Raw genomic sequence first — 16885 nt, 5'->3', positions numbered from 1 at the left:
TGAATATTCAGTAAGTTAACTTTCTTCTTAGTCAAACTGTAATTATCAGTGACAGGCTCTCTGAACTATTGTGACTCATGGGTTTGTCACATTAAAGGTTTATTTCCATTTTGTCACACCTGGGGAAAAATAAACAAGTTCAAAGCAAATGGGAAAAATCAGATTTTATTTTTTAAGCTGGTACATATTATCCCTCTACCTATATACATCATCTCTCTAAACAAATAGTTAATGGATAGAAACATACAAATAAAACATCTGATAAGGCCATACGACTTATAGCCAATGTTGTTTTCAAAAATATAAGGATAATCTAAATAACAACATAACATAACAAAATGGTACAAAAGAGGTATACGTTACATTTAAGGGCCTATAATGTTCCTTGACACTTCTACAAGTATCAAATTTAGTGCATTTGAAGAAAATAAAATCTCTAAATAAGGCATATGTGTGACATTTATCACATCTTACTATACCAAGACATTTACAGAGAACAGATTGCTGACTCCTCTTAAGGATGACAAATAAAAACGTAGTTAAATCAAACAATATTATCCTTTCTCCTTATTTTTTTTTACATAACACAAGTGCAACACTTTATTGTAAAGTCAAAAATAAAACAAATGTATGAGCACATTCAATGAACAGATATTACAAATCAAAGGCTAACCACAGAGCATGTGTAACCGTCTCTAAGTGCCTAAGGTGTCGTCATTCATTCATCGTTAACACAGGAAGTAAAGCAATGCAGACTCAACTGATTGAGTCCAGAGCTATAAAAGGTCCATTCCTTTTTTTGTTACTCCCTACATGCTTATTGTATGTACAGATATGAATTTAATGATATTTTTTTCTTTTGACAGATTACCATCCATATGCCACAACAGCATCTCTTTGGTTTCCTCACATTCTTTACTGCAATCCGGTCTACTGCGACACCCTTTAAAATATATGATTGTGAAACTGCGGGAGCCTTTTTTATGTTCTTTTTTTTTTACAAAAGGGCCATTCACGGCATGACATGAAAATGAACAAACCATTAAAAGGATTGAGTAGCGATCCAGTCTCAAACATAAACAGGAAAAAAAAACACTACATGGGTTTAATTCTCACTGGCAACCGTCACAAACAGCAGGTCTGGGAGGAAGAGTGTGACTTCTCTTATGATGTCACTGGAAATCTTTTTGTCACATGAAACTATATGGGATCCTGGGTTGGGTTGAAGTGGGTCCAGTCTGGGGTGATGAAGGTGCTTTGACCCAAGTCTTCCCTATGACAAAGGTTTTTTTTTTCTCCCACCGCGTCATCAGGTCCAGGGTTGAGGGAGTTTGGAGGGACTGTGGGAAGGACCCTGAAGCGCCGTCCCTGTTATAGCGGTGGCTTCAACACAGTGTCATGTCTCTGTCCCCGGCCCAGCCAGTGGGATGACGAACACAGTGATGTCATCGCCTGAGCCCAGTCTTTCGTTGGGAAGCCGCCAGCCGCGCTCCTTCAGGACGCCTCGAGACCTCATCAACAGGTCCTGGGCTGCCAGGGTGTACCTGTGCCACACAGAACGCAGGAAAACAGTCATTACTGCTGTGAAAAACACTGTAATTTAGGACAAGAACAAACACACACACTCTAAATACAGACTCATATTCAACCTGAATTTTTTTCTTTTTTCCTTTACTAAATATAGACTCTTTTTCAACCAAGTAAATATTTTGTTGTTGCTTTAGCAGATATAAGCTTTATGAATTCAGAGAGCCTAACATCAGTTTGCAGCTACCCAGGAATATACAGTTCACAAAGCCGGTCTGTGTATGCTTGAGGAACTTGAGCTTTAGGACTGCAGTGTCATGTTGAAAGAGGTTTCTTCTATCTCCTATTGAAGGCGTCAGATAACATAACATTAACTTTTGTACAGTGGCCACTAAGAAAGTGATACATCATTAATCTGAAGGGTGACACTTTAGATGGTCAACCTATAAACACACATATATACATATATATAGGTTGACTATATGAGTTTAACTTGTCCATTGTGACACTGATCAAGACATCACTATTTGTATTACTATGCAGTATATCAACTATTAATAAAGGTTTATTACTTAGTATCATGTAACTGATAAAACGTTGTTTGTGTAGCTGTCAACTAAATTCACTCCTTAATATAATATATAAGTGTCTTCATAGGCAAAGTAAAAATTGTAAAAAATACTGTACACTGACACATGTAAAAATGTACTTAAATCATCTTATCAGAATCTGATTCAGAATCAGAATTTCCTTATAAGTCCAGCAGTAGAAAATGTACAGCGCGACAGAAAAAGTGACATAGCAGGTAACAAAGGCAAGCAATAATAAAGAATACGCTAAAATTAAGTCTTAAATATAGAGAAAATGCACACATTGGTAATATAGAAATAACTACAGATAAGGAAATTAAAATGCTTCATTTACAATACTCCTCTTGTTTTACAAAGTAGTTATACAGTTAAAAGGAAGTGTTAGCAAGCCAAAGCTATACCTTATATACTATATATTTTACATATTATACAATCACTAAAAGCCCAATTTGGCATGAAACCTGTGTGTTTGTCACCACCTAGTGGACATACTGAGTACTGCTTTACATGATTTATGAGACTGGGGCTTTCATGTAGATTTACGTTCACACGGCACATGATAGAATATATAGGCAGAACAAAAGCCTAATGTAAAGGATTATTTATCATACCTCATGGGATCAGAGGGGTCACAGCAGGATAAGTAGGCTGACACAGCATCTGCCACTTCCCTGTCCGTGGTGACGTCCCACAATCCATCTGTGCCCATGACTAAGACGTCGTTTGGCCCGTGTTTGTTTTCATCCATATTATAAACCTTCACCTGTGACGGGAAAAGTGTTATGAATGAACAGTTTTGAATAAATAAGAAAAAATGTTGTGTACAGTACTGGAAGATTAGCAAATAATAACAAAGCTTTATTTATATAGCAATTTTCATTAAGCAGGTGTAGCTCAAATTGCTTTACAAAATAGCACACATTACAAATTAAAACAAAGAACAAGAAATTCCACTCATATCAGATGTTAAGATGGTTTTTTGGAAACATGCAGCTGCATAATATAACATTTTAACAATAAATAATAATAACAATGTATGTTGGCATGAAAGGGAACAAGCTCCACTACAGAATAGGGCTGCAACAAACGACTAATTTGATAATCGATTAATCTATCGATTAATGAAACGATTAATCGATTATTCGGATCGTTAAGGTTTTAACTGTACTACTTATATCAATACTGCTTATCGATCCGGTCCTTTCAACGATAGTATTAACGGTTCTTTTGACAAGAAATAAGGTAAACTAACTCAACAAATTGTGAACAAAACTAACATTTCTTTTTATTTTAATTAAATGCATAATATTTCACATCAAAAGAAACAACAATGTTTTAACAAATCATATTAAATAATGTGATGACAGAACTGTAAACAGAATAGCTGAAACTTTAACAAAATAACTAATTCAGTTACCTCTAATCATTAACCTATGTTTTTATAACTGAGTTAACTCTGCGTGTTGCTGCTAGCATACATAACACCTGACGTGGAAAGGTTACTCTTGGAAGGGGCTACAGAGCTACTAGAAAGACAGCCGAACCCGGTGCATTTCTCCGTCTGAATGTGGTGCACTTTTGCTAAATGTTTAGACAAATTGCTCGTTTTACCGCCTTTATATGATAAACTGTTATTGCAATTTTGGTAACGAGCATTGTCCACATCGAGACGGATAAAGTTTAACCACACCTCGGAGCGCGTTCTCTCCGCCATCTCCTGCGTGTGTGTGTAAACTGCCCCGCCCCCTCGCAAGCAGGCGGGGGAGAGATCGCTCGTCTGAATTCGGAAGATCGAAAATACATTATAGACGCATTTTGTTGTCATATTGCATATTAGAAACTGAGTTGGCGACACTAAGACTGCGATATAATGTTTATGTAGCAATAATACATAACATATGTTTTTAAATGTCTCCTGTACCCATACAAAAGAGTGATAACGTTGGAGCTTAACGGGGTGTAGAACACATGTGATGACGTCACCAACGAATCGACGACTGAATTAGTTGCCAACTAATTTGGTAATCGATTTTAATCGATTAAGTCGATTAGTTGTTGCACCCCTACTACAGAATTAAAGCTGCTCCAGTTCATACCATTTTTTGAGTGACATAAAACAAAATTAAATGAAACATTTGGATCAGTTCAATAAATTGATGCCTGATAATATTCCTGTATTGGTGAGCTGAGAAGCGCTTGAAACAGAAATGAGAGGTGGAGAGTATTTTAACTTCATGAAACAAAATAAGAAATCATGTTCTGAGAAGCAAGGTACTGCCAAAAAATGTATAATTAGTGCACTAGTAAGTATTTTACAAATAGATTCCACTGCCTGATGTATTATAGCCCATGCATATTGTAATTTTTATCTAATGGAAAAATAAATGAGTTCATGAAAACCAAGATATATTTAGATATTGGCATGTCAGGGATTATTATGTATTGTATTTACTGAGGGCTCCAGAGTGTTTGGTTGGTTCACATAATCAGAATAATTTAAGAACTGTATCAGGGAATAAACATGAACTCAATCACAACTGCATATGAGATTAAACCTGTGTTGAGAAGTTTTTGTTTCCACAGACACAAGCTTCCCAGTACGAGGACTTATTTCAGTTTTTGGGAAATTGTATCTTGTGTCATCGCAGAAGTAACTGGTTTAACAAATAACTTCATGGACTAAGAATACAAAATGTATGAGCATGGTTGTAAAGAAAAACGTTTTCTTTTTGCATAAAGACTAAGGTAGAGACGATATTTACGTTACAATATGGATATAAATACCGTGCAGGTTAAAAGACCACTGGGTTCCCATGCTTTGTTGATTATTGTTTTCTCTGTTCTATGTGAAACATCTTTTAAATAAAACTGGAAAAAGGTATTGCCCCACTAAACTAATCTGTTTCTTTGCCTCATAGTTGAGTCTGCAGTATGGCAGCAAAAGCACATTATGAGTCACAGCTTTGAACGGCTGACAAAGCAAAGCCCAGGGCCCAAAAGCTGCTCAAATGGATCCTAAAGGCTCTCAGGTGGCTGAAGCAGCAATGCAGAGGCGACTCCCCCGACATCGCTGATAACCAAAGCTGCTTCTGAGTCCTCACACTCACCTCAGGGACGCAGGACAGGAAGGGCTTGATGTAAATGTTGGAGTTGTAAACCTTCAGCTCATGATCTCCCAGCCCACGGGTCACTCCGATTGTAGCCATGACACGTGCCTACACACACACACACACACACACACACACACACACACACACACACACACACACACACACACACACACACACACACACACACACACACACACACACACACACACACACACACACACACACACACACACACACACACACACACACACACACACACACACACACACACACACACACACACACACGTTAATGTTCTGGTTGTGAATCAGTTCTAGGAAAATCCACTTATAGGGGATTATTGATCTCATTTATCCAATAAATTGTAGTCAACATGGATTCTCTTTGGAGATTCTGTGTATTCATGGGGTTTTACGTTTTACTTGTTTCTTACCTTTTTACCCTCTCCATAAATCAGGGGGAATTTCAGATCATCTTCAACTATCGTCTTATAGGCCCTGCAACAAAACAACCAGCAGATCTCAGATGTAGGTAACTGAAACACATTATTCAGCAACAATTATGATAAGTAATTCATTGTTTTATTATTCTTTTTAAAATAAAATAAAAATAATAAGTTTGTTAAAGATAGCTTGTTTTTTTGGTGTGTTTTTCTTATCATTATAACATTGAAACTTCAAATCAAACTAATTATTTGTGGTTCATTTTTGGTCAGAAAAATAACAATTTGATCAAGTCAATTTGAGCTCTGGGATTTGTACGAATGGATATACAAATTGATTCTTCAATAAAAACAAAAAAAAGCTGCTGCTGCTTTTGATTGATTTATATTATTTAATTGCTTTATTGGGTGAATACAGTTTGGAGAATTCTGAACACTCCAAACTCTAAAAAGTTAAACAACTATAGGACGTCTGATACAGAGTTCATGAAAAGTGATTACAGTAACTGTCAGACATGTGATTAGAAAGGATCTCCAGTATTACCAGCCAGTCATGGTGTGGTCTCTGTAGAGCATCTTTTTGCCCAGCTCACTGTGCTGGATCCTACGCGGGAACTCAATGTGAGTGAACTCATTACCCAGGAGCTCTGGCCTCAGGAAGCCCTGGAGTGACACACACAGTTGGGCAAGGTTAAATAAACTGCAGAAAAGATGCTTTACTTGAAGAAGACCTGCAGTATAGTGCATTGTTAGGCACAAAGCAGATCTGTTTTCTTTACCAGCAAACATCATCCTCCCACTCTGTGACTCATAACAGCCTACCGATGCACGTCAGATTATTTCAGCACTGTATCGGATTTCCTCCCTCGTCTTCATGTTGTCTGCTTATCATGCTCAACATTACTGTTTGCAAAACCTCATTTGACTTGATATTCATTACTTGTACAGCTTTCCATGCACTTATGCACTTACAAGATCAGTTAACCCTTTTTTAAAACAAAATCCAGGCAGTTGTTGTATGTTTCTGTTGGTTAAATAATTGTAGAAATGTAAAAATATAAAACAGAAGTTTACCAGATACTGTAGCCGCTGTCTCTCTGACTCAGGTGTGAATTCATTTGTCATGGGAATAACCTCATTATTTCGTATGATTATGGCCCTACAGACAAAGGGGAAGGGGGAGACACAATTGAGATGGATCACACAGTATAACATTTACATTTCTTTAATTGTTTTATACATATGATGTTATATGAGTAGTTTGGTTAGTGTTTGTAGGAGAAGCTGCAGGAACAGAAAGTGAACCCCAGGGGGCACAAGAAGCTATGACTGAGAACATGTTCCACATAAAGCTCCACATACTGTACAGTGGAGAGCTAAAGAGATGTACAGTTTATTTTCTGCAGTCTGCAGTAGAAGTTTTATCAGTTGTCTCACCTGCTATCTCCAGCATTGGCTACGTAGAGCTTCCCCATTAAATTAATGGCAGCTAAGGCACAACACCCACCAGAGATGGCATATGATGCTTTTTCCTTTTCAATTAGGTCATCCTGAAATACAAAGAGAAAATCTAAGTGAAAAGAAAAGGCCACGAAACCTCTGTGGTTTAAGAGCCCACTTTGCCTCATCACCCTGAATAGCTCATTATTCATGAATATTCATCCAAACCAAACAGCCCATACATTACCTGCACTGTGGGTTATAATCATCTACACAAGACAGCGGGTGCATCAGAGGAGAGTAAGACTGGATGAGACAGAGGAGATTTGGCCTATTTGCCCAAATGCAATCCTCAAGTGTTCTGTAGTTATCCAAAAACAAGAAGAGCTAAAGGTTTAAAAAGTTTGAATCTGCAGAAATGCTTGCAGCTCTGTGAGGCTGCATGATCAACTCTGAGATGCTCAGAATGACGATGGTTATTGTTTACCATGTTATCCTTCTTAGTTTAGCGTTTTAGCAACATGTCTTTCCCAATTTGGTTATTGGTTAATGGTTATTAATTCAAAGTTCTTGAGATGTTAATCATAATTGTATTTTGTGTCTCTACTGTGACATGTTTACATGCTTTAATGTTCCAAAAGCTCTTTGTTTTTCTCATACTGCCTGTGCTGCAGCACCTCTTTTCACCCTCTGTCTGAAACCAGAGCCCAGTCTGCTCTGATTGGTTAACTGGCCGGCTCTGTTGTGATTGGTCAACCTCTTAGAGGTGTCCGTCCCCTTAGCAACACGTACAATGCATTGAAGCGCTAGCCAATAGAAGTGTAAGTGTTAAATAGTGATGTAGAGCATTTACATGCACACAAACCTATACAACACACTACGGGAAAGGGCCCTTTTAAATCCTGATCAAAGTGGAGGATAATTTCATCTTCTAAAAAACAGTACTGTTGTTCTTAAAAATAAATGTTTTCATAAATACCTCTAGCAGCTAACAAAGCATTGATGTCTTGTTTTCTCACAGTTTGTTAGTGAAACATCTGCTCACCATCTGTGAGAAGGCGGTCTCTATGACTCCCATCACCAGGCTCTCCAAGCTGACAACCTTCTCCATGTGAAAGCGTACTGACGAGTCGGTGACAGCATCGGGGTCTTCTGTATCCTGCGCCGCCCCCTTCTTTGAGTCCGCCTGGTACGAGCTGCCGTTCTTGGCCAGGCAGATCGGAGGTGCACTGGTGGGATTCTCCAGCAGGTGGCAGATTTCTCCCAAACGGTCTCTGATGAGGCGGTGAAGAAGCTTGGAGGCCACGATGGCGGCTCCAGAACCTGCATGTCCATCAAAAACGCCAAAGTAGTGCATCGGGATTCCTGTACCATCCTGGAAGAAAACATACAAATGTATAAAGTATATGTTGTAAAGAATAGATGTAGTGATACAAATAAAATATAGAAAAAGTAAAGACCCTATCAATATGATGGTAACATTCTTTTAATTTGTTTTAATGCTAAGCAATAGGATTAGTTCATTTCAGGTGTCACTAAACCAGAGTTGCAACAAGTCTATATTAAATATTATAGGAAAGCTGGCAAAAAAAACTTCTATGATGAATATGGCAAAATAAAATATGGAACACAAATGTGCAAAACCCATAAAGTCGAAGTAATATTGACCTACAAGGGTTCTGTGATGTTTCTTTAAATGATCAACACAAGTGATGCAGAGACTCTAATGAACTGATCTAACAGGATGCAATGAGTAATGATGGGCGTTACCATCTTTGTGTTTGCTGGCATGTTTACAAGCAGAGTTGGCGTGAGTGACTGACTAACAGATGAACAGCAACAAGACACCTGCTAACTGCTCTAATGCTACACCCACATGGGGAGGGGTGCAGCAAGGGATGACGTAATTAATGTACAACTAAAGGGAATGTGTGTGTGTTGGTTGCGGTGTGTCTGTGTGTGCGTAGAGGAATAGTCAGTGTTTCCCCTATATATACAAATAGCGGTGGCACATTTTTAAAAATGTTATTAAAATAATAATAAGTGGCGCCCCCTAGCCCTCGCGGCAACTATTTGTAACACTATTTGTGTTACTGTATGTTCAATAAACGTGTATTTTGCTAAATCTTGAGACATTGCCACTGTATGTACTAGGCCTCAAGAGCCTTTCTTGTGCTGGCAGACACATAGAAACATATAGGCCGGGCGCACTTCGCACGCAAAAAAAATTCACACTTAGCTGGGCCCGCGTGCCTTAGCACCGCTGCTATGACTCCATCCTAGGGGAAACACTGATACTACATCTAAAACATCTAAACCATCTTTTATCACTAGTTTAATTATATCAAGAAAAGGAATCACTATCTGGATTGTGTGCTTAACAAAATACGTCAATGCTCAGCTTGATCTTACACTTTAAACCCCAACAACCAATGTTTTGGACACTTGAGGGCAGTGACAACATATAGAGATCTTTTCAGTTAATATTTTTAAGATGTAAGCAATCAGTTGCCTATTTATACGTCCTGCAGAGATGTTGCCTCATTATCATTGATTTAGAATCAAGTTGATTTTCCATTTTTAGCTTTGATTTTGGTCCCAACCAACTACAGATTTAAGTCTTTGGCCGTTGAGCGTCAGACATTTGGATGAGTGGTATACTAAGTGAAAGATTACAAGGACTTCAAAACCAAAATGATACAAAATGCAACACTTCTGTCTATCAGATAACAACAATCATGCTAATATGATTTCAATGCACTACTGTTTTTATTATTGTTGATTGGAGCTGCCAGAAGGTTCATCTCACACTCCTGTTCTGATGTGAAGGAGATTGTCTCTTCGCTCACCCCGTTGTCCTCCAGCAGGGAGGAGTTGCGGTTTTTGCCGCTCGGCTTCTTCACAAACAGCTTCTCACAACAGCCCTGGTCCTCGTTCAGCATGCTCTTCCCCGCATTGATCACCCTGATGGAGAGAGACCAAAGTGAGTCAGATGATTTATAGTGTTTTCTGCCTCTAACCACATGAAATTATAATAGCAGCCAAAATAATGGAGAGAGTGGAAGACAGGGAAAAAATGCGGGACAGGATGCCGTCATGTCCCAGAGGGAACTTGCAGGAGGGATTAAGTGTTTTTATTGTGAGCCGATTCCTGCAAAGGATAATAGCTTCAGAGTAATGCAATGTTTCATATTCTGGCAGCATCATCTAGCCTGGTATGGACTGCAGCAGTGTTCACCGGCGGGACCAATGCGGAACACAAAAATAGTGGTGAAGCTGCAGAAAATCTGCTACGTAGCTCTATGAGAAATAGTATTTCATAACAATGTATGCTCAAACTATCTCAATGTAAAAAAATGTCGGTGCATTATACACTTTTTCAGATTTCTGGATGTATTTTTTAAACAGAAAATTATCAATTATTCCAGTACATTATTGAAAACAATAATCAGGTTTTTAATAATTGCTTGACTTGTGTTTTCCTATAGCCTACGGATTAAGGAGATTATGTTATGGCTATATGTTAATATACACAATGATAATCTCTTTGCACCATTTATTCATAGCACTATTAATAATCTCAGTTTTTCCTTTTCATTCGTTTTTTAAGTAAACGGAAATGTCTGCCAGGGAAGACATACGCACACAAATCCAAACCACAACAGCATGTTTTTCAAAATGGTTAGCTGTAGTGTTTGCAATCTGTAGACGACTGACAGGAGTTAAACAAACAAACATCTGCTGGCTTGGACCTTTAAGCTGCACATTAGGCAGACTTGGAAAGGCTGCAGTTTGGACTTCATGCTGGCATATTACATAACATTGTCATTTTCAATTATAGATAAAAGCCACATTAGCTGGATAATATGGCTTAATGCCTATCGAGCAATTCCAGTAATCCAAGTAGTGTCATTAAGACTCCGTCAGAAACTTTTACAGAGAAAGGATTAGTTCTTCATCAGTTCTAGGATCTTTAAAGGAAGGGAAAAGAGAAAGAGGGTAAATATGAGGGACAAGCAGTGACAGCGGAAGAGGAAAAACTGGACAGTCACACAAAAGAGACGAAGGAAATCTGGAGTAAAAATCTCATCCAAATAAGACCTCTGACCTCTCAGTTTCTGAACCGCTGAGCTGATTAAAATCACTGTGGAAAATGGTTGCTGTTTGTCCCAAAGCTCTGATATAAGCTCAGCAGAAATGAGGCAAAAAATGCAACTGCTTCCCAAATCTGGATTATAAAAAGCCCTTTTACTGTCTAATCAGTTGAAAGCAGGAGACAGGCTCCTAAGTGTCCTGCACTCGTTCCCTGCATCAGGACTAATGACAGAAGAATTTAAAGTCCCCTGCTCATCGTCTTAACTCTCTGCCAAGGCCACAAGTTGGCACGAAATAAAGAGTATGTTTTTTTATTGGCTGTTATTGGATGCATCCACCATTAGAGTCTAGGAGTAAGTTGAGCTAGCTAAAAAAAAAGGCAAACACAATACCATTTATAAAGTTGTGTCCTATAAATTGACTCTTCTATAAAATGGCCTCACATTGTGGCATTCAGGGTAAACATATTTTGTGTAAGTTAAGTTTATATTATCGAACTAAATGTCAAATGTGTGGAATTGAAGTCCTTTGTTTACTTGCGACAGTGACATCACTGTGTAACACTCAGGCTTCTATTGGCTAGGCCTCCAACACATTAAGCTCTAGGCGGTTGACTAATCACAACAGAGCCAGCCAGCTAACCAATCAGAGCAGACTGGTTGTTTCAGACAGAGGGTGAAAAGAGAACAGGCAGTGTTAAAAAAATAAAGCACTTTTATTTATTTTTGGCACAAAATACAAAAATGAAGCTGAAAATAGGCTTAATAGCGCTCCTTTAAGAAAAGACTAGGTTGAACATGAAAGTAAATGCGTTCTGTCTACATGTTTGCAGTGTAATAATGAAGTTTCACCTCCACCACAGCAAAGAATCAGCTGTATTCTCTGTTTTGAAAGCAGTCACATGCGCTCAATGAGCTATAATTGAACACCATGTCTGCGGCGTGGGAGGATGTGATTCAAAATCAGAAGCTCAAGCATTTCTAAATTGTGACAAAACTCTTTAGCATATCTCTGTTTCGGTCATATGTTTCAGTAACTTGTGACTTGAAATAACTAGTAATTTTTGTAAAACAGTATATTAGGCAAGGAAAGCTCAAAAGAGGAAGTAGAGAGTTCCAGTGAAATCTATGATTGCAGCAGACGGGCCTTTTCTCGTTATAAATGTGATGAATATGTCTGTGGTGTTTTTAGACATCTTCTCTCAGGAAAAGAAGCCAGATTCTTTAGCAAAAAGAACGACTGTGGTTAGAAAATGTTGCAATTCACCTCGTGTCTTATCAACCCCTGCAACTCAATAAACGCTGATGAAGTTTTGTGGTTCAGTCAGACGCAAACCAATGGTTCATCTGAAAGATTACACCTATAAAATAATCCTTTTAGATTTGGGTAGTTGATCATTTCCATAACATTTTTTTACTTTTTGAATTATTGGCTGTTGTAGCTCTGATGTGTGGTTTTATGTGTCATGATGCTTTATGAATAAATAGTAGTTAAAATGGATATAAAAAAACAAGAACTCTGTACTAGTTTGAGGAGTCTGTCGATTAATTAGATGCACACCACAGGACAGACACATTTAAGGGTAATAGACTGGAAAGTTTGAGAGGATTTGGGAAATTTGAATGTTTTAAAAGATGAATTGCTGGTGGCTGCTAAGCTATGTTGTATTAGGTGGAGGTGAGCAGCTAAACAAACACTGCAGGCCTGTGCGATGTGTTCTCACGTAAGAAGGAGAGTCATAGTCTGAATTCCTTTTCAGGGAGAGGAGGTTGCTCTTCATGTTTGTGAGGCACATGGTGCAATGCTGAAATACAATTCCTATTACAGTAATCACAGCTTCTGTGGTAAGTTGAAAATAGCTTAGAGCATAATATAGATACTGCAATTAAAACCTGCTGCAAATACAACATGTGTGCAAAGTTTTTCTCCATGAAATAATTCTGTTAAAAAGTAATACATTCTCTTATATCTGTTTATTGACGTCAGGAAAGGGCTTTGAATGATTTGTCCTGTACTTTAGTGCCTAACTTCTGTTTATTCATACATTATTAATAGGATCCCAAAATAGTTATTATATTATAGATACTAATGATTATGAATAATATAGGAACTCATGGAAGATATTATAGTATGAGTTATTAAAATGTGTCCCCACACATGTCTGGGCTTGAATAACAGATGATATCCATAAATAGATTTCCAAAATGAGTCTCTGCATCCTCACACTCTTTTATACTATCTTAGTGCTGGGCCTAAAAGCCTGACTCCATATTCAATTGTATTAAATAGCCATTTGACAAAAGCACTTTCAGCGGCTTACCGTAAGTGCACTCACTTGTTAATGCTGACACAATGTTGTACAGTGGCATTAGAGCATCAATTATACTCGTTATTATGAGCATCCAGAACCTGTGAAGGGCTAAAACTGCTGACGGACCTTAGGTTGACAATTACCTCGTAAATTTGAGCCTGTGTGTCTGTGAGTCAACAACAATGCTTAAAGCTTTAACTACCATACAAGGTACATTTGGATTAGTGAAAACAAACCAGAAAACTGTGCAGGCAAACACAACAACAAGACCATAAATCCTCAGTGCCACTATAATGACACTAATGAAGTGATTTCAAAGTGGAGAAGTTGCACAAAGTCCAACTAAACGGCATCCACCTCCACTTTTTGTTGTTGTTCCCACTCATTACAGCACCAGACAAATGCGATGACGCTGATAGATGCTCCAATACATAAACCTAGCTTTGTAAAGAATATTAGTGAGATTTGGGTGCGGCTGCACATTTTAATCCTCCCTGTTTTCATCAGCCCATGCACATCACACTTCATTCGACACCTTTTGGTGAATCAGAATAGTGTTATCAAGGCTGTATAAACCCTGTCACTCACTCAATCGACCACTCAATAAACACTGCCGTACATTCATCCAAGTGTACAATCTTTACAACCTGATTACAGCAGTAATTTGGCATTAATGCTGTGGTAATTCTTGTAAATTACATATGTTTTCAGTCACATTGCTGTGTGATTACTTTTATGTTCGTTTTTGTCCGCTCACTTTGTGTTGCTTTAACGCTGATGGGTCTTGTTTTTCTAGATGTTTACACTGACAGCTGATGCATGATCAGATCAGCTGATTAGGTTGTGTAGTAAACAGCACTGCTAACGCTTTGATTACAGTTTTTTCGGCAACTTTTTAGAATGTAGACAAGAAATGATGACGTACACACTGACCTCCCTTTATGCATTATGGCTACCTTATTTGACCTTTCTTAGACAGCCAGAGACCCATATGTGACGTCACTTCTCGTCCCCATCCCCTTGAGACTCTCTGCATGAATCATCATTTTCTTTCCCAAATCGAGGCAGGCAGGGGGTATAGCCCACATTACTGTAGGACTGGAGCTATTCAGCCCTTCACATCTCCTCCTCCCTCCTCCTTTGGGGGAGTGGAATATGTGAAAGTGCTTTACCTCAGCTGGAATCGCACCAACAGCAGATCCTGACCACAGTGTGAATGAAATTGTGCTGATCTGTTTCTAACTGTGTGATCACTGCAGGTGTAAAGGAGTGTAAACACACCTGCAGTAAAGCAAACAGATAAGGGATGAAGAGCGTGAAGAGCGTCCTTTCTGTACATTCATAAATAAAAGTGAATGGTCACTAAAATACCTTCTTTTTTTTTAAGACAAATTATGAAACATCCTGGAGTATTAAATGAAAAAATATGAATGGTCATTGGAGACCTAGACTAAGTTGAAAACAACTGACATGATAAGACCACAAGCTCAGGGGCTCTTTATGAATACACACAGGCAAACGATTGAAAAATGGAGCTCTCACAGGTTTTTTGGAAAGTGGAAGCATCAAACAGGACGTGAATATAAGAGAATGCACAGACTGTACAGATTTGTTAGTATGAGCAGGTAGACATTTCCTGCTTTCACTTTTGTGCCCTCTGACAGTCTAGCACAAATCTTTAACTCGCCTTGAGGAGAAGCCTGTAGTCCAATATCCTTGTTCACAAACGACACTGTACGATAGGGAGCGTTTTCACAAATTACACACTGCTGCAAATAGGAACTCTGATGTAGAAACTGTACAACAGCAAAAGGCCATATTGGCCATCATGTGGCTGCTGCAGTGCTCTTACAGCTGCTGAGGCTGCAGCAACACGGGCCTGACACTCAGGGGTAATAAACATAAGCCTAATATTTGGTGAATGTCTTTTTTAGGGACATCTCGTCAATGAACGCTACTCACTCTGCGTATCCCGACCTCCAGGGAAGCCTGCTGTCTCTCTTTAACGTGAGCACCGGCCGTGAAGCGTGCTCCGTGGAGTACTGCAGGAGCTCCGGGGTGAGGTCCAAGAAATCCGGTCGGCCGTATGGGAAGCGCGGCGGCAGGCTGTCCGGTCCGCCGGGCTGCCCGCCACCTGGATGATGGTTGTGGTGGTGGTGGTGTCCGTGCGGCATCATGCCTCCCACCAGGCTGGACATGGCGTTTTTTACCTTACTGATCATCATCGGCACCGACACCAAAACAGCTCCGGATAGGAAATTAAACACGATGCGATGTTACGTTTGAGAGAAAAGAACATGCACAGCCAGCGGTGAGAATCATTTCAGGAAGCGATTTTTTTTCTACCCCTCCTCGGCCCCATGTGACAGCTTTCGGGCAGGCACACACGATGTTTTCCTCATTCAAACAGAATAAAACCCTCGCTGGCTGCGTGCAGCCTGTAATCCGGCTGATAACTCATCTCAGAAGGCAGGGCTTCACACGGGAATGTGCTGCCAGCCGTGAACACATCACACACATCCAAAAATATCAACTACAAGAAATATGTTTAGCAGCTTTATTCACAAAGATTAGCAGATGTTTATATGAAAGTCAGCCAAGGACATATAAAATATGCTACCATACATGTAGTAGATTATTCATTGGCACAATAATAAAGGGAACTCAAAAATATTTACTTTAACACATCAAAAAAGACTATACGAATCGTTTAATCAAAGCTAAAAAACTCTTAATTATTCTGAAAAGACCCCAAAAGGAACATTATCTCTCAGATTGTTGAGTAATTGATTTTCGGAGGACTGGTACATGTCAGTGAGTGGCTCACTTTCTAATAAACCACCAACTGCGGATGTTTAAATAAATTACACAAGGGTCACCATACATACTCAAGTACATATGTAAAACTTTGAGGTACCGTACTTGAGTATTATTATTTGTAGTTTTACATTTTACCTTTCTATACGTCCAATCGGTGGATACTACATAAAGTAAAACTACACAATTTAATGTAATCCACAGATCTGTCACAAAATCAGCATCTATCTAGGAATAGTATACTGAACTTAACACTTTAAAAAGGGTGCCTTCTTAAAAATGTACTGATTATTATCCTGGAGAGCAAACAAACTGGAGACATGGTGGCAGATGTCTAAAACATATAGTGCCTGGTTTATGTACCAGAGTACAATGATTGATCACTATCTGCATCTACTTTTGAATAGGCCCAGTAAGCATAGTTCACCATGTTCCCCTGACCACGCATCAACACTGAGAGTCAATCCGAGCACAAAGAGCTGCAGTTGGGCATTAGGCTCAGAGTCCTTGTTTTGAATGAGGAGCAGCACTAATGGTAGGGGAAGAGTGATCT

The 16885-nt window shown here is 38.9% G+C and overlaps 1 protein-coding gene across 1 annotated transcript; it reads right to left on the bottom strand.

Moving 5' to 3' along the window:
- Positions 1-149: 149 nt before the first annotated feature.
- Positions 150-16000, bottom strand: ppm1j (protein phosphatase, Mg2+/Mn2+ dependent, 1J). Its single transcript, XM_079683729.1, has 10 exons — positions 15478-16000; positions 9959-10073; positions 8155-8484; positions 7107-7219; positions 6744-6828; positions 6214-6332; positions 5661-5724; positions 5225-5332; positions 2729-2880; positions 150-1544 (listed from the first exon to the last, which is right to left on the bottom strand). The coding sequence occupies exons 1-10, from the start codon at positions 15738-15740 to the stop codon at positions 1397-1399; spliced, it is 1497 nt and encodes a 498-aa protein (XP_079539855.1). The 5' UTR covers positions 15741-16000; the 3' UTR covers positions 150-1396.
- Between the last annotated feature and the right edge of the window lie 885 nt (positions 16001-16885).

This window comes from Notothenia rossii, assembly GCF_949606895.1.
Source record: "Notothenia rossii genome assembly, chromosome: 5".
NCBI classification, from domain to species: Eukaryota; Metazoa; Chordata; class Actinopteri; order Perciformes; family Nototheniidae; genus Notothenia; species Notothenia rossii.
This window is presented reverse-complemented; position numbering and strand designations above follow the sequence as displayed.